This window comes from Rhincodon typus, chromosome 4 (genome assembly GCF_021869965.1).
Source record: "Rhincodon typus isolate 14 chromosome 4, sRhiTyp1.1, whole genome shotgun sequence".
In the NCBI taxonomy this organism is placed as follows: Eukaryota; Metazoa; Chordata; class Chondrichthyes; order Orectolobiformes; family Rhincodontidae; genus Rhincodon; species Rhincodon typus.
The window spans coordinates 50,865,176-50,884,521 of NC_063335.1; the positions used below are offsets into that span (position 1 = coordinate 50,865,176).

General features: G+C 41.4%; 1 protein-coding gene across 2 annotated transcripts in view; it reads left to right on the plus strand.

Annotated features, from left to right (window-relative positions):
• The window catches only part of LOC109920290 (coiled-coil domain-containing protein 102A-like), a 479,598-nt gene that overhangs the window by 306,327 nt on the left and 153,925 nt on the right, over positions 1 to 19,346 (plus strand). For both annotated transcript variants that reach the window (XM_048596422.1, XM_048596423.1), the window contains exon 8: positions 12,563 to 12,666. In XM_048596422.1, coding sequence (XP_048452379.1) covers positions 12,563 to 12,666 — 104 coding nt within the window. The remainder of the gene's footprint in view (positions 1 to 12,562; positions 12,667 to 19,346) is intronic.

Consider the following 19,346-nt stretch of genomic DNA (forward strand, 5'->3'; position numbering starts at 1 on the left):
TTAATGAAGGTTCAACTGTTCCTTAGGAGGGACATTGACTGCCTATTCCGAGGCCCGCTTACATGTCAAGTTGAACTGACCTCGGTTAGAAACTAGGCAGGAATTGATTTCAAGCGTAGACAGTGCGAACGGGGCAGTAAGCAGACACAGATGTATTCTATTGTCTCCTTTTTCTTAGCTTTCGACTGCAGACTGACAGGAGTGGATGACCTATAAATATGATTGGAAACTGGCTACTGGGAGGTACACAAAATCATCCTTCTTAGGTTTGTCCTGCCTCTAAGGATTGATTGGCCTCTGCTCAGTAACTGCTGATGATATAAAGGACTGAGGGATTTATGAATACGCATTTTAACATGCTGCAATTTAGTAAACTGGGACTTTAACAAATGTGCCCTTGTGTAGGCTCATTAAGGCAGAATCTTTATCTTTGTGTGCGTCATTTCTGAAAAATCGACTCATTAATATCGTCCAACTATATGCTTCCTCCACCTGCAGTAAGGAAAGAAATTAACACCATATTTTATGTTAAAGAAACAAATTGTTTATGTTTCTATGATTTGTTTTATGTTTGCAATAAGATGCATTCACTACCAATACACTTTGCAAACTGAATTGCATGCCTGCCTTTTCTATTGAAATTAATCAATCTTTATTTTATCCCTATGATAAAATTAATGCTAACCAGATGTTAATGTGAGTAGATGAGACTTACTTGTGAGTAACTGTAGTTATTATTATTGAACAGTCATATTTTTTAAATGTGACTCAGTCAGTGGAATGAATGTCCTTCTATGTCCATTCTTGTGGCATCACTTCTTTCAGTCAGTCTGAAGAATTGCAGTGTGAAGGATCCCCTGATTGCTCAGTTGCCAAATGCAGGTTGCAACTAAGTCACGCTACAGAAATGGATTTAAGGTTCAATCTCCAGTTAATGTCAATGTGGCAGCGTTGTCAATTCCCTGGAGTTGTAGAGGATGGAATTAGCTACAAAGCTGAATTTTCCACGGGTGAGGAGGCTAGGGATTGAAGTGAACAGGTAAGCAGGTCAGCCCACTGCCCACAAGGAGGTTGGAGGCAGCCACAGAAGCTACTGGTGGTGGGAGTGGGCTGTGGGAAAAGGTGACCTTGGTAATCCAGGACTTGTTTGGGACTGTTGATGCAAAGTTATTAAAAAAAAACATCCAGCCCCCCATCCCTAACACCACTTTACTACTCTTCCACACACATTCCCCAAGCCAATTCATATGATTTTATCTCCCATCCGTACCATCATAGTCCTTTCTACAATCCATTACAATCTATGCCCTTGTATCCACCCCTTATGGCCCTTGATAGCCCTACTCCAACATAGTGCCAAATCATGTTCTTTGCTCTTACATCCTCCAAGCCACCTCATCCAATATCCACTATGGGGAGATCTAAAGATTCAGTAAAATAAAGTGATCTTTGATGAATTCATGGTTTTTCAAAAGTAAACTTCCATTAATAAAAACCCATTCATTACATTAAATTTCAATCACCTAATTGCATATAAAACAAGTATTTTTATTCTTAGACCCACTTCAAAGATTTTATAACCACTTGGAACTGCCAGTCAAACTGTAAAACAACAGACATCCCTCTGTGATAATGATAAATTGTGAAATCAGCCATGCAGCATGAATCCTGTAATGATACCCCTAAGACTTGTTTCAACAGAAATTGTGAAATAACTAGCTCTGCTACTGCAGATAGGGTTTCTTTGAAAAACAATTTAAAGGCTAAGACATTTGAATGTCTTGACAACTTGACAGATCCTATAAGTTTGACAGTTCCCTTGACACATTGATATTTTTTATAAATTCTTTCACTCATTCATGGAATGTGGGCACCGTTGGCTAGTCTAGCATTTGTTGCCCATTTGTAAATTCTAGAAGGTAGTTAAGAGTCAATAACATTGCTCTGAGTTTGATAATTCCATTGTATATGCACATACAAGCCTACTTTAAACAATCCCAAAAGGGATCTTTTCTCCTTTAAAGATTTTCTTAGACGGGTTAAAAAGGATACCCTATCTCTCCAAAGAATTCAGGAACTTTACACCTCCTCCTGAAAATTCTAATGCGCAATGCCCTTTGGTAACGTGCCTATCCCTCCACTTCCTCTTTCCAATTTGTTTTCATAATGTATGAAGATCAATACAATAATCTCACTACAGGTTACCTTGAAACTAAGAATTAGCTAGAAACATTTAGATTTAGGGCTTTGTGCATTTTTTTAAACTTGCATTTATACAGCACCTTACATAACCACTGGACGCCAGATTATCTGTTTCTTGTGATGTTGACTTAAGCAATAAATGTTCTCCAGGGCAACAGTGCTAACTCCTGTGCTCTTCTTCAAAATAATACTGTAGGATCCTTTATATCTACCTAAACAGAAAAGTAGGGCTTTTGTTTAGTGTCATTTGACAGACAGAGCCTCCAGCAGCACAATGCTCCTTAAGTGCTGGAACATCTACTTTGGTTTTTTTTGTGCTCAAGCCCTGGACTGGGACTAGAACACAGAGCCTTGAGGTCAGAGGGGAGTGTGCCATTAACTGAGCCATGGTGTGACATAGAGCTTTGCTTGCATTAAGCTAAGCTCAATGATTGAACTGCTCCAGGTAAGCAATGAACAGTGATAAAATGAAACAAAGGTTAGTATACAGTTTGTGGGGATGTGTCAGCATAGGACCTGTCCGTTAAATATGCCTGAGGTGTTTAGCCAGCTTCTATGTAGTTTAAAGCTGGAGTGTATCTCCAGGCACAGCCCTTGGCAAATATAAGATCTGAAGTTCCATGCTGACAGAGTCGATAGAGTTTATAATTAACAGATAAATCAATATTAAGGGTGCGCAGTTATTTCTATCTTGTTCACTCATCAACAGTTCTACTGTTTTAAAAAATGTCACTTTAAATCAAAAGGAATCTTATTGTAAAGAAGAGATTGGTCACTGGCCAATCCAATCTGCTCATTCAATGAAGTCCCCTCAGTTTTACCAGGGGTTCTAATATTCTTGAGTAGGTTTGTAGCTCGGGTTGTGGATGCTGTGGTTGGTTCGCTTACCGAGCTCTTTCATCAGTTTGCAGACGTTTCATTCCCCTGCTGGGTAACATCATCAGAGCAGCCTCTGATGAAGCGCTGTTGTATTTTCCCGCTTGTTATTTAAACACTGGGGTCCGTTGGAGTTGATTACCTCATTTCCGGTTTTTCTTCACCGTGGTGTATATTTAGGGTCTAATTCTACATGTTTATTGATGGCTTTCTTGGTGGAGAACCAGGCCTCTAGAAATTCCCGTGCTTGTCTCTGTTTGACCTGGCCTAGGATCCTGACATTGTCCCAATTGAATTGGTGGTCCTCCTTGTCCATATGTATGGAGATGAGTGAATATTAGTCGTGTCTTTTTGTTGCTAGTTGGTGTTCATGTATTCTTATAGCCAGTTTCCTTCCTGTCTGTCCAATGTAATGTTTGTCGCAGTCCTTGCATGGAATCTTGTATATTACGTTGGTTCTGTCCACAGTGGGTAAGGGGTCTTTGGTTCTTGTTAGCAGAAGGCTTAGTGTTGATGTAAGTTTGTGTGCTACTCTGATGCCCACTGGCTGTAGGAGTCTTGTGGTCAGTTCAGATACGTTCTTGATGTATGGAAACGTGACAAGTGTATCGTGGTGTATTGTATCTTCCTGTTATTGTTTATATGACAGGCATCATCGGACCCAACAGTTTGGGTATCCATTGCCTCTAGACACTTGGTGGAGGTATTCTTCTTCATTTTGACGTAGTTCTGGGTTGTTGCAGTGTAATGTGGCTCGTTTGAACAATGTTCTTACGCAACTCTGTTTGTGGGTGTTGGGGTGGTTACTGTTGAAATTTAGGACTTGATCCAAAACTCACTCATCTCCATAAACACAGACAAGAAGGACCACCAGTTTGATTGGGACAACGTCAGGATCCTAGGACAAGCATGGGAATCCTAGAGGCCTGGTTCACCACAAAGAAGGCCATCAATAAACACTTAGAATTTGACCCTATATACACCACTCAAAGTAAAACCGGAAATGAGGTAATCAACTCCAATGGACCCCAGTGTTTAAATAGCAAGTGGGAAAATTCAACAATGCTTCATCAGAGGGTGCACTGATGATGTTATCCAGCAGGGGAATGAAAGGTCTGCAAACTGATGAACCAGCTCGGCGAGCGAACCAACCACAGTACGTTACTAAAGGTTCTTCTATTTTTCATACAAGTTCAGGCCAGATGTCAAAGTTTCTTTTAAACAATGATGATGAGGCAGCAGAGCTACCTACTATGAGCTGTATTAGTTCCAACCTTCCAACAGAGTCCCAAATCGTGACTACTGAGAACAGTTACATCTCACTATATTTCAGAAGATCACCTATATATTCATTAAGCCCTATCTCTACACTTGCTTGCTGCTAAATTATCGCTATAGTTTTTAAAACTTACTAATCTTTTATCTTTTGTGTTTCAACATGTCTTTAATCAAAATGTGCAAAATGGTCTTTAATTCTGCTTAAATTTACAAGATCTGATGTTGATCCTCTGTCTGGTTCACAATTTCTTCTGTTACTTGATGTAAAGCAAAATCAAATATGATCACTACTTTCCCAAGTATTCTTCAATTAGACCATATGCATTAATTTTACCAGAATGAATAATTTGTTCTGCTACTTGCTCTGGTGCCGATGGGAAATCACTGGGAGAGTGTTGGGATGCTGGCACAATCTCCATTAACTTTACATACTTCCACACTGGACCCAGGCCTCACCACAAATGTTAAACTGAGTTGGATGAGACAAAACCATTCAGCATCTGAAGCCGGTTAAATTAGTCAGTGAATCCTGCATTTCTTTTAGATAGAAAATGAAGCATGAATTGTTGCCCCTGGATCTGGATAATTGAAGACTAGACATGTCCTGAAAGATACATTGACTATGTGATAATTGCTTGGGAATTTCAAACTTCCGATGGTAATTACCCAGTGCTGGAACCTTTCAAAAGAACTCCCAACACTAATTTGGTGTGAGACACTTCGGAGGGTTCCAGTTTACTTACTTGATAGTTACCCAGGGCAAGTTAGAGGGATTAACTTAGTTTGCGATTGACTTATACAACTGACCCAGAATTATATGTACTAAGGCAACCTCTTCTCCAACCCCACCCCCACCAAACATACAACCCTGTCCCAATCCCCCAGTGGATATACAACCTTTCTCAACACACCCATCAACACCGTTATCCTGCTAAAAGAACAATCTACTCCCCAACCCCCAGGACACCTAAATACCCTGAACCAATTTGAATCCCCCACACCTGACCTACCCTGCCAACCTACCACATCACTCAGGTGCCATTCTACCCTGACAACTCTTATTTTCCACCTTATCTACCTGGTACTTCATCCCCTCACCCAACTGTGATCCTACACCCTCACATACCTGCCTGGAGCTCCAGCCCTCTCACGTGCCCCAGTTACAGAGAAGGGAAGGTTAAATGAAGGAAATCCCGATATTCACTTTATCAGTATCACGTAAAAATTTACTTATTTAACCCTAACAGTGAAGAAATTAACAGAATTACTAAGACACCAAACAATTCCCCCTTAACTACTAACTATTCCCTAACTGGTATGCTGTTCCAATAAATACAAGTCATACTTATAGAAACCCAAGTAATAAGAAAATAAATTAAAACTTAGTCTCTCAAAGTCTACATGCCTTTCTTAAGCTGTTCTTAAGTCATTAAAGCCTTTCTTCTGCTGATCCGACTGTCAGGGATGTTTTCTCTGTGAAGTCTGTGAGACTCTTAGAAGTGTCATGGTACCTTTTATGGATAGATGGTGCTTTCTTCAAGAGCTTAGCAATTTCTTGTGAGAGCTAGATGCTTACTTCTCAGATGGCGGTTTGCTGTCACACCAATTTTCAAAAACCCTCTCCTTATATACCTTGGATAACATATCAATTCTCGTACAATAGCATTGGTCCAAGGTTATCAAAACCATTAGATTTAAATTCACTTGTCTTTAAATCGTTAAGTGCTTTGTTTAAATTAATTGGCTGATTCCCAACTAGTTGCCAAAATATCAAAAATGAGTCTAAGGTTTCCAATCACACAACCAATTGATATATGTTCCTATTTCAGAACTGGCTGTAGGTCTTCAGCTACATACAGACACATTTTTCTTTTCTGTATAAATCTCTAAGCTTAGAAAAACACTTTACCTCTTAAAGGAATCACAAACCCTTCTCCCTTATCATTTTTTACAAACAAATTCTATCTTTCTGCCTTCTAATGCACAGTTACTGAACACAACTTTGTAACATTCCCATACCAGCATACTCCTGAATCTGTATACCTTATTCAATAACCTTCTCTCAAAGTGCCTTTGGGACCTTTAAACATTTTGTTTCCTGGAATACAGCAGCTATTAATATGAATGGGCAGTAGTGGGACTGTGGTTTCTGTGAAGGTTCACTGCGATGTTGCTTGTTTGGTTTTCTGGTCTGTGTCTTTTGGGATGGATTCTGCACTGATAGTTATGCCTGCAAAATTCTGGGAAGACAAGCAGGAAACATTTTTATCCGATTTGGGTCGGAAATATGGATTCTGATCCAGGTCAGAAGATTCGGGCCATTATCTTCAGACAAAGAAAAATACCTGTCTAACCATTTTTTTTTTGGCAGACCTGCCAGATTCTTTGACATTACAAAGATTCTGGTTGAAAAATCAAGCTTGATAATGCCCTTTTTCTGACTGCCCTAATGGCTGTAAAATGGCATCCCCAATATATGGCCATCCTTCTGAGTGTGTCCAGATGCCATCTTGGTAAAGATGTGAGCATGCGTGCGCACACTGAACTTCAGCAAGCACCATATAGGGCAAAAAAGGCCATGCATGAAACACCATCTTGATACCAGTGCTGCCAATTGTAACTCTTTGCTGCACCTGATGTCGCTCCTTAACCTCACACAGCTGGACACCTTCCAAACCCATAACCTCGATCACCTAGGAAGACAAGGGCTGCTGATGCTGGTAAGTGGTGGGCAGGTCAGGAGATAGGAAGTGGTGGGGGTGGGGTAAAGAACGTCCCCTACCCATCTATTCCTGTCACCAGCCCAAACAGTGAAATGTGCTGGGGATCACAATTGCCCCTACCTACCATGAGAAAAATTGCAATTGCAGTTGGGGCAAGGAGAGTCTGTTAACAATTAGCTTATGGGTAGGCTACCAGCCCAGTGTAAAATTGTGATGAGGCTGAGGAGGCAGGCTCAAGGAATTGTAAAGCATTGCAACAAATTCTACAACGAACAATCCATCTGCCCCAGATGGGGGTAAAATTCAGTCCACCTCTGCAACATGTCTTACATCAGCAAACAGAATCTCATGGAAATCTGCTCCCACTTATGGCCACAACTGGAACTCATTGTACAGCAAGGACTGTGTTGGGGGAAGAAGTATTGCATTGTGGTAATATCAGTGGATCCGTGACCCAGAGTCCCAGGCTTATGTTCTGTATGTGGGTTTCAATCCCATTACAGTAAAAAGTGAAATTTGAATTAAATAAAAACCTTTTGAAAGAATAAAATAAAAAATAAGCTCACCATGGTGATGAATCTTTGTGTATTTGGCTCCTTCCAGGTTACAGCTGAATATATTTGCAGAATCTTACAATTTGCACTGTTCGAACACAGTGGTTATCATGAATTACACATTTTGATGTGACTGGTGCTGTTGATTGGATATGGCAATTGAAGATGCATTCACTAACCTTGAGTACTCATGTCAGGCCGTTGAACTTCTTGCAACATTGTGTACAAGCCCTTGCATCTTGACTGCTTGCTTTGACCTCCTACATCAGTTGTCCAGCCAATCACCATTGCAGTTTGTGCTAGTTAAACATAATGGACGGCATGAAGTTGATCAAATGCTTGTAGTGCAGTCAACAGGCGTGGTTTAATTGCGGATTGCAATCCTAACACCCAGTTCCAGGTCCTTCAAGTTTAGCCCACTGTTTTATCGGAGGAATAAAGGACTACTATGGTGGAGTGGTATTGTCTCTGAGCCAGGCAATCTAGGTTCAAGTCACACCTTCTCCAGAGGTGTATAATAATACCTCTGAACAAGTTGATTAAAAAAAATCAGTAGGAGGAAGAACAAGCTAATCAGGCACTAAGAATGTTTTTGAAGGTGTAGTCAAAGAAATAGGTCTTCAGAAAGTTTTTTGAAAGAAATTAACTTTCAGCTATTTTGGTTGAGTGCAAAATTATATGTAAAGTACTTAAATCTGCTGACAGTGGAGGGAAAGAGCACCAATACAGTCAAGGAGATAAGTGTGTACAGCGTCTTAGGCTTTGAAGGTTTGCTAAATTTTTAGAGGGAATTAAAATCAAAGATTAGGATACAAGCTTCCATTTTCCCATTTGTAATGGAATATGTTGGGATACCAACATTGTATCACCTTCTACATTTGAAAATACAAATTCTAAGGAAAGACACTTCTGAAAATCTGGAAAGTGGGTGGTGCAAACTTTGGCCATGTGATTGATAGTGAAGGTGATGGCTGTCAACAGCGACATAATATCAATGGTTTGGTTGAAAGGGTAGAAAAGTGGTAAATGAAATTCAATTCAGAGATGTGCATTTGAGGAGGGCAAACAAAACAAGTGAATACATAAATAGGATGTTGAGAGGGGTCGAGAGAGTCAGAGACCTTGGAGTGAATGTGGTAGGACAGATAGTTCAGGTGGTAAAATAGGCATTTGGCTGCTTTCCTTCATTGGACAAGGAATTAAATTCAAGAACAGGATATAATAATGAAACTATATAAGACATTGGTTAGGCCACAGCTGGAGTTTTCTGTGCAGTTCTGGTCACCACATTACAGGAAGAACATAATTGCTGTCAAGAGAGAGTCAGAGAAGATTTCCAAGAATGTTGCCAAGACTTGAAAATTGCAACTCTGAAGAATGATTGGATAGACTAATATTGTTCTTCATAGAGCAGATGAGGCTGTGAGGTTATTTAATCGAGATGTTGTTAGGACCAGACCCTGGGACAGGCTCCCCAATTGTTACAGTTCAAGATGGGATATTCTAGACTATTAAGCACCCAGTGAGCATGTTTTAACTGACTCTTCTTGATTCAATCACTCCCTCAGTTGATTGCAACACTAATTTAAAAAGGATCCCTTCCCTTACTGATACCTTTTCCCTAGTTCCAAATGAACTTGTGTTTCAAAAGGAGTCAATTTAACTGGACTTCCATCTTGCCAAACTCACTAACCGAGTTTGACTTTTGGAAAACTAGACAAGGAAACCAGACCAGACAGCTACTGGATTCAGTGGGCCACTTAATTCTGAACGATCTCCATGTTGGACAATGGGCATGATCCTCAGGCACCTGCTGAATGCGCTCTTCCTCTGTCGATGTTTGCTTTTGACAATCCATTATGACTATTTTGGCATGTCTACTATACAGTCTGGAAGCACAGACCTGTTTTTCAGGGCACATCAGCAACTTCCATTGGAGGGCTGCAGTGAGGACACTTTGCACACAGGGACAGGCACCCAGCATGCAGACTGGACCAGGCTAATCTCAGGGCTGTTTGCTTGCTCTTTTAGCCCTTGCTCACTTAACACCAACTTGTACGCTTACAGCATTCCTACCTTGTCTTGTCATGCTGTGCCAGTTAGTATAGTCACAGAACTAGGAAGCTTGTCTTGCTATTAAACAGTCTTCAATGCAGGGAACACATATCTTGCTGTATGTCAGGTTCTACTTCAAACTCACAGCTAGTTCATGTGTCTGCAGCTTACTCAGCGAATACATGGCATATGCAACAAGCAGGTGGCCATTTATTCAACTCTAGTGGGGGGAGTCCATACACATCGGTGATCCCAGCACAGTAAATCAAGTGTATTGGCCACGGTCAGGTGTCTAGACAGGGCGCCCGTGCATCTGCAGTACAGGGTGTAACCATGATTAGTCTGTTGACTCCGTGGCAGCAATTCCAGGGGTTAAGACTAAGGTAGTTGGGGAGATGTACCAGTCAGGGTATATAGGCAGCTGTGAGGGTTCTGGGCATGTCTTGCCCAGGGCTGTCCTTTCATGTTGATCAAGTGGGATGGGGTGGACCATAGTCGGTCCATCTGGTTCATCCAGAGAACCTAAAGGGGAAGGGGTTGTGTGGTGAGGTGAAGGAGACAAATGCACCCTCAGTAGTTTAGTTTTTGGGACTGAGGGTTGAAGGATTGGACAAGGGGTCAGTGTAATTGTGAAGGGGTGGGAGGAGCATCAGAATTTCGAAGGGGGTCAGGCTGTAAAGCATTGATGGGGAGAGGGCATAATGTGGGAAGGGAGTTGTCCATTGTCAGAAGGACCTGACTTCAAGAAATCGCTGAGTGATCACTCTAGGCAAAGCCATCTCATACTATAGGATCTGGGTAGGAAGGCTCGGCAGATGCATATAGACAGGTTGGATGGGGACTTGGGGTATTGTGAATCCTGTGGGTTTGATGAAATGGGCTGATAGGAAAGGGATGTGGAAATTTGGCTGCACCATAGGAATGGTCCCAGTCTACCCCTGCAAAGTCTAGGATCCTCTCCTAGTAGGAGCAAGGACATGGATGTACCCCTTTCCCCACACCTCCCTCACACCTCCCCCCCCCCCCCCCATCCCCCCACCCAACCAACCTGTATGGGCGACACAGCAATTAGTCCTTTTGCACATGAGAGAAAGATGGTGAGGTTTTCCAAAGGGCTGAGAAGGTGGAGTAGAGAGCATGAAGGATTAGGGGTATGGTGTGGGAGGCTGAGGGGGAAGAGCAAGTGAGAGAATGTGTTGCAGGCTTTAGTAAGGCTGGTGAAGCATCACCCCTGGTGGAAGTGAGTGCATTAGCAGAGAGAGAATGAATGTGAGATAGCAGAGTATGGCACTTGCCCTGATGTAACAGGGAAGGTCATTGACCTTCATGCAGCACTGTTGGCCATTCATCCACACCCTGGAGACATCAGTGACACAGCTGGTAAATTCAGACCAGGCTGGCAGTGTCTGGTGGCACAGCCTGCTCTGCCAGCCCTGGGAACACTGGACACCTCTCTTTCACATCACCCTACAAACCAGTCAATGAGCAGGGCAGCTTTAGAATACTCATGCTCAGCCAGGTGCACTGCAGAGTTTTAAAGATGGCACGGGTATAAGGGATTGCGATCTTTAGGTGGATATCCACTGAATGGCGAATTGTTCTGGGAATGGCGCATGGTAAGATGGGACAGAAATTGGACATGGGAGACACCACCGGGGAGTGGTAGGTCATTAATGATGTGAGTTTGGGAAAGTACAGCGAGAGAAAGTGAATGAAAACTGCTTCAAAAAGCCCAGTGATTTTGGACTTGACCAAAAGAACCATAAGATGTCCCCTAAGTTGTATACAAAGAGTGGTTAGTTGAACGTTGCAGTAGTTGCAGTGACAGTTACCATAGAATTGACCTATTAATTTTTGAGATTCTGGATTTTGTAGCCTCATTGAAGGTTCTTTGTGAATCAACATTTTTTAAAAATTAGTTTGTGGCACTGAATGAGAGAATCTTCCTTTTGTCTGGCTGTTAGTTTGCTGACTTCTAGCACTCAGAGTGAGAGTTGTTCTTACCTGCAATAAGATGCAAGTAGGAGATCGTGACTGTGACCTTCACAGCACACCAACACTAAAAACCCAAGCTGGTACACATGGGAGCATTCAGTCCCACCGGTACACTCCAGTAGAGTTGAAAATAGCATTTTAACCCTTGACCTTTTGTATTTTTTGGCAGGAAAGACACAGTTTGGGACATAATCTGCAGAGGGTGGAATCATCTCTCTCTTGGTATTTTAGTAGTTGCAAAAGATCACAATCCAGTCTGTTTTGACTTGCTGCTTCATCACTTTAATGAGTTATTATTGAAGTCTTGTTCACGTCTATAAGTTTGAAATTCCATGGATCTTTTGCTCCAGATTTAAATCTGTAGTATTTTCGATTGTATTGACCCCCTTCTTAAAATAAATGCATTTTGGAATTACGACTTTAACATGCCGACAGTATTGTAGGGTTTTGACCTGTGTCATGACAATGTACAAAATAATGACGGACTTGGATATAGTGGACAGAGAAGACCTGTTACCTCTAACAAAGAGGTCAATTATTGGGGATACAGATTTAAGGTGATCAGTAGAAGAATTACAGGAGACATGAGGAAAAACCTTTTCGACATGAGGAAAAACCTTGTCACCCTGAGGATGGTCAGTGTTTGGAATTTGCAACCCAGATTGCATTGAGGCAGAAACCTGCAACTCATTTTAAACTGTCCTGGATGTACACCTGAAGCTCTCTAACCTGAAATGTTATGGACCAGGAGGCAAGCAGAATTAGAATGGGCAGCTAGTTTATTTAGCCAGTGCAGGCATGATAGGCTGAATAGTCTCTTCGATGGTTCTGTGCTTGTCTGGTCCCAGATCTTATGCTTCTGCCTTTCTATTACTGTAGCTGGACGAGTCGCTGAACCAGATCAGGAAGCTGCAGCGTTCCTTAGATGAACAGACAGAACTGAATGACAACCTTCAAGTGCAGTTCGATCACTTGCAGACCAGGTAAGACGCCAAGTAGGGGGGGCTAAGTCTCAGCCACTAGGTGTCGCTCAATCACTTATATCCATGAAGTAAGGTGAGGGTGATGCAGAGGACAAAATTCAAAAAAATGATGGCTTTCATCACTGAACTTGTTGGTTGACCTTATTAAAACTGTGATGGGCAAAGAAAGACCAACTAAGTCACAGGTCCACACCTGCACTGCATAGCAGTTGATCAGGCAATTGAATACCATCAATATGCTGCCATAGAACGGGGCTCAGGTAACGTGTTTTAACCATTATTATTTGAATGTGTTTTTTCCCCAAGTTCTGTCATGTCATATATACTCACACCCACACTCCTGCCATTGGGTTACTGACCTCAGTTATCCCATTGTGGGGAAACCCTGAGCACATGAAGAAAAGCATGAGGTTTGTCTCCCATGTCCAATTCTTCAATCTGCACTTACATTTAATGAGAATGTTTTAAACACACCACCTCACAAACTGTAGGGAGTGATGTAATAGTGAATAAGTTCATCAGCTGAGGACTGAAAAGATTTTCTTTGAGTTTGTAACTAAGCAAGCGTCACTTTTTTTTTCGCTATTTTGAAGATGCAAAATGGAGCCAGAATTGGTAGAGAACAAATTTTTGACAGGGCACAGATAGGGATCGGTATATAAAGCAGGGCAAGAGTTATAGCTGGGGGAAAGGCAATTATGAGGCGATGAGGCAAGATTTAGGATGCATAGGATGGAGAAGGAAACTGCAGGGGCTGGGCACAATTGAAATGTGGAGCTTGTTCAAGGAACAGCTACTGCGTGTCGTTGAGAAGTACGTACCTGTCAGGCAGGGAGGAAGTGGTCGAGCGAGGGAACCATGGTTTACTAAAGAAGTTGAATCTCTTGTCAAGAGGAAGAAGGAGGCTTATGTAGAGATGAGGCGTGAAGGCTCAGTGAGGGCGCTTGAGAGTTACAAGTTAGCCAGGAAGGACCTAAAGAGAGAGCTAAGAAGAGCCAGGAGGGGACATGAGAAGTCTTTAGCAGGTAGGATCAAGGAAAACCCTAAAGCTTTCTATAGGCATGTCAGGAATAAAAGAATGACTAGAGTAAGATTGGGGCCGGTCAAGGACAGTAGTGGGAAGTTGTGCGTGGAGTCCGAAGAGATAGGAGAGGTGCTAAATGAATATTTTTCGTCAGTATTCACACAGGAAAAAGACAATGTAGTCGAGGAGAATACTGAGATACAGTCTATTAGACTAGACGGGATTGAGGTTCATAAGGAGGAGGTGTTAGCAATTCTGGAAGGTGTGAAAATAGATAAATCCCCTGGGCCAGATGGGATTTATCCTAGGATTCTCTGGGAAGCTAGAGAGGAGATTGCAGAGCCTTTGGCTTTGATCTTTATGTCGTCATTGTCTTCAGGAATAGTGCCAGAAGACTGGAGACTAGCAAATGTTGTCCCCTTGTTCAAGAAGGGGAGTAGAGACAACCCTGGTAATTATAGACCAGTGAGCCTTACTTCGGTTGTGGGTAAAGGGTTGGAAAGGATTATAAGAGATAGGATTTATAATCATCTAGAAAGGAATAATTTGATTAGGGATAGTCAACACGGTTTTGTGAAGGGTAGGTCGTGCCTCACAAACCTTATTGAGTTCTTCGAGAAGGTGACCAAACAGGTGGATGAGGGTAAAGCGGTTGATGTGGTGTATTTGGATTTCAGTAAAGTGTTTGATAAGGTTCCCCATGGTAGGCTATTGCAGAAAATACAGAGGCATGGGATTGAGGGTGATTTAGCGGTTTGGATCAGAAATTGGCTAACTGTAAGAAGACAGAGGGTGGTGGTTGATGGGAAATGTTCATCCTGGAGTTCAGTTACTAGTGGTGTACCTCAAGGATCTGTTTTGGGGCCACTGCTGTTTGTCATTTTTATAAATGACCTGGATGAGGGTGTAGAAGGATGGGTTAGTAAATTTGCGGATGACACCAAAGTCGGTGGAGTTGTGGATAGTGCGGAAGGATGTTGCAGGTTACAGAGGGACATAGATAAGCTGCAGAGCTGGGCTGAGAGGTGGCAAATGGAGTTTAATGCGGAAAAGTGTGAGGTGATTCACTTTGGAAGGAGTAACAGGAATACAGAGTACTGGGCTAATGGTAAGATTCTTGGTAGTGTGGATGAGCAGAAAGATCTCGGTGTCCATGTGCATAGATCACTGAAAGTTGCCACCCAGGTTGATAGCGTTGTTAAGAAGGCGTACAGTATGTTAGGTTTTATTGGTAGAGGGATTGAGTTTCGGAGCCATGAGCTCATGTTGCAGCTGTACAAAACTCTGGTGCGGCCGCACTTGGAGTATTGCGTACAGTTCTGGTCACCGCATTATAGGAAGGATGTGGAAGCATTGGAAAGGGTGCAGAGGAGATTTACCAGGATGTTGCCTGGTATGGAGGGAAGGTCTTATGGGGAAAGGCTGAGGGTTTTGAGGCTGTTTTCGTTAGAGAGAAGAAGGTTAAGAGGTGACTTGATAGAGACATACAAGATGATCAGAGGATTAGATAGGGTGGACAGTGGGAGCCTTTTTCCTCAGATGGTGATGGCTAGCACGAGGGGACATAGCTTTAAATTGAGGGGTGATAGATATAAGACAGATGTCAGAGGTAGGTTCTTTACTCAGAGAGTAGTAAGGGTGTGGAATGCCCTGCCTGCAAAAATAGTAGACTCGCCCACTTTAAGGGCATTTAAATGGTCATTGGATAAACATATGGATGATAATGGAATAGTTTAGGTTAGATGGGCTTCAGATTGGTTTCACAGGTCGGCGCAACATCGAGGGCCGAAGGGCCTGTACTGCGCTGTAATGTTCTATGTTCTATGTTCTATGTTCCTTGCATTATTCATGGCTGTGGTAGCGCAGTGTTATGAATGGATTTCAAATGGGCCAAAGATTATTATGTGTAAGGAACATATTTTCATGTCACAAGTATGTGGTAATGAGAATGAAAGTAACGTAATAAAATACTATAGTGGCTTTACATAGCAACTCTTAATGATTCTGTCACTTTTAAAATTCATTAATTGTGTTTCCACTGTGTGAGCATTTGAATAGTTGAAACAAAAAGATGTTGCAAAAAGCTGAATGGGTTTAGACTTAACATGTAGTCCTTTACACAACTGTTTATACTTATAGCATGTAGCTGCTTTTTATGTATAACCAGCCAAGAATTTGCATTCTGAGAAGAACATTAAATGAACAAGAATTAAAACGTATATCAAATTCTGCAACAGGGAAATGAAAATTCATTTCCTTGTCGGGGTACTTGACTTGGCACCTTTTTATTAATAATTTTCTGTCTTGATTGGCTTAAGGAAATTTAATATACTTCAGCAGGTTAATTATAATTATATGTAATCACATATAGCCTGCTTACATCACGGCAAGGTAGCTTTTCTCTTTGGGGAAAATTGAACGGTCCAATTTATTCACTACAAGGGAGCTGACAATTTTTTTCTACAGTATCTGTGACATAATAAATACACAAAATTTGCAGGTGAGATATGAAAGGTTATATTTTATATTTTGCATTGCTGACTTTGCTGACAGTATAAAATGATACAATCAACAATTTGCTGTAGTATAGTATAAATTAAAACTAGGTATAAATGCATGATGTGGAGATAGCTTTTAGTCTATCTGTCAACAGGAAGGAATGGAATTTCCAATCTTTTAATTGTACTGATTCAGAAGATACCCTCGATACCCCATTATTCACCTAGATTCCAATGATCCCATTTGCTCTCACAATTCCATTATTTCTGCAGCAGCAGAAATCTGGAATCCATCATCTCTTAGTATAATGCATTGCTTTATAACACATTATTAATTCAAAAAGAAAGCATATCTGTTGGACCTTGTTTGGTTTTTCAGAGCAATGCAAAATGCAAAATTTAGGCTGCTTTTCCACCAAAGGAAGTAAATAGAACATGGAGATAAAGAAGGCTTAGATTAAATTTGTAAGTCTTGAATTTACTAAAAAACCATCTATGGCTGAAAGACCTATTATTAATATGCAAATAAATCCTCAACGTCTGGTGAGGGAGAGGTAGCCTGTGAATTGCTTTCCAAGCTTGACATCTCATCCTATAACCTCCCATTGATCCTCACAAAGTCATACATTTACACATTAATTTTCTGTTAAACTCTCAACAGCAAGTTAAGTCCGGTGATTAGTAGCATGAGCACCCTTTAAATGGAGTGGGAGTGTTGCTGCTTTGGAAAGGATCACGAGCCAAAGGGCACAGTTTTAATGTTTTTTTGCAAAAGAAACAAGTGAATGGTGAGAAAAAATGTTCTTTCACACAGCACGTAGTTGGAGTCTGGAGTACGCTGCCCGAAAATATAGTGAATGCAGGTTCAATTGAGGCATTCAAGAAAGCATTGGATGATTATTTAAATAGAGAGTGTGCAGGGCTTTGAGGAAAAGGCAAGGGCTTTGAGGAAAAGGCAAGAGTTGGGCATTAAATGAAATGCTCAGAGTGGTGCTGATACGATGGGATGAATAGCTGCCTTCTATACCATAACAATTCTGTGATTCTGAAATGTTAATGATTATGAATCAATCTCTAGTTTTTAGAAATATTACATAGCCAAATTTGACTTTTTCTGACTTTTCCTTAATTTCACATTCCCTTTCTCCACCTTCTCTCTATTTGGAGTATTTACATTAAATTTACCCATTCTAATTCACCTTCCTTCTCAGTCCTTCCTCTGTTTATTTCCAATCTTTTAATTGTACTGATTCAGAAGATACCCTCGATACCCCATTATTCACCTCGGTTCCAATGATCCCATTTGCTCTCACAATTCCATTATTAACTCACACTTCCAGCTACTTTATGGGAAAACAAATTTTTGACCTCAAGGATGAAGGCATAATTCTAAACAAGGCACATCATACAATGCTGTCCTATGGCAATTTCTGAACTGTTATCTTTACTAATTAACTTTATCAGTTTTGGGTTAGCGCTATGATTAGTGGCCAGCAATCTTGAATTGGAGAAGAGAAAAATCAGCTATTCTTCCCACTTTTAAAATTTGCTTGCGAGTACTGAGTGAGAGCAGCCGAGAGGCTGTGACCATCCGACTCCACAGAGGGGGTCCAAAAGTTTGGGCAATAGTAGTCAGGTGGATGATTGGTAGCAAAATTTTAACAAAAATCTGTGCTTGGGCTGCGGTTGGAGTTGTTGGTTGGTTCGCTGAGCTGAATGGTTTTCATGCAAACGTATCGTCTCCCTTCTAGGTGACATTGTCAGTGCCGTGTAGCCTCCATTGACGTGCTGTTGCTCAACAGAGTCTACACAGCACTAACAATGTCATCTAGAAGGGAGATGAAACATTTACATAAAACCAGTCAACTTGGCGAACCAACCAACGACTCCAATTGTTAGCATTATGGGAAACTGTAGTGCCAAGGATGCAGGTTGATTTTGGGTAGGCATTCCTAATCAGGGCAATACAGTCAAAGATAGAAAAATGGAAATTACCATGTAGACTAGAATAATTTGTTTTAAAACATATTGTTAATTCACTCTCATAATTTCTTAAACATAAGACAAGCCAGGAGGGGGAGCAGGCCATTTGGCCCTTTGAGCCTGCTCTATCATTCAATATTATCGTGGTTGACCTATCTCAACGCCATATTTCTGCTATCTCCCCATAACCCTTAATGTCTTAAATCTAGAAATTCATCAATCTTGTTCTTGATTATATTGTGACTTGGCTTCCAGACCCCTCTGTGGTACAGAATTCCATAGGTTCACGACCCTTTGAATGAAGAAATTTTTCGTCATCTCAGTCATAAATTGTTTGCCCTGGAAGAAACAGTTTATGCAATTAGCATTTTGTTAATCCCCTGCAATAACTGAATTCCTGTTAATTCAGAACTTGGGAATTGTTTGCACTAAAGAAAGCTAGTGTGGAAGTCTCAGCTAAGTACAGTACTGTTACTCTTCCAACTGCCTTGGTATCTACTTTGTATACTTTGCAAAGCATTAGTCTGCACAATGATTAAGGCAAGGATTATCTGCATAATGTTAGAATCATTGCTGGAGACTAGTGTCATTGCTGGAGACCAGGATTCATTCACATGCATGGTTTGCTTGTAATTCAGGATACTACTATTATCTAGGTGAGAATCAACCTGGGATGTGGAGTGACCAAGTGTGAATGCCACTGGACACCCATCCTCTGCTACTAGTTACATGTGAGAGCAGGGAAGGAGCCACATTGTTGCTCCCAGAGGAGTTGGACAGACAAAGCTTCTTGCTGCAATGACGAGTCACTTGGGGAAGTTAGGATTTGGTGTTTGTAAAATGCTAGGGTGGAAAACATTGCGTAGTCCCTTTAAAAGATCATGTGCTTTTTCTGTGCTTAGATATTTAAAATTGATGTCTGTGAGCAGCAGCTTGAAAGTTTGCAAGTACACAGAAAACCTCACTGTCCCAAGGTTCAGTCATTTGAAAACAGATTGCAGTGCAAAATTAAATTCCTCATTGCAGCTAGAATGGGTGACTAAACTTATCCCTGCTGGATTGGCCCCATCCCCAACCTCCTGAACATTTTTTTTGTGTGGACGTGAGAGGATAACAGTGAGTCATTGGCAGGAGACTAGATTAAGTGCTTGAAGATGACAGGCTGTGGTGGGGGG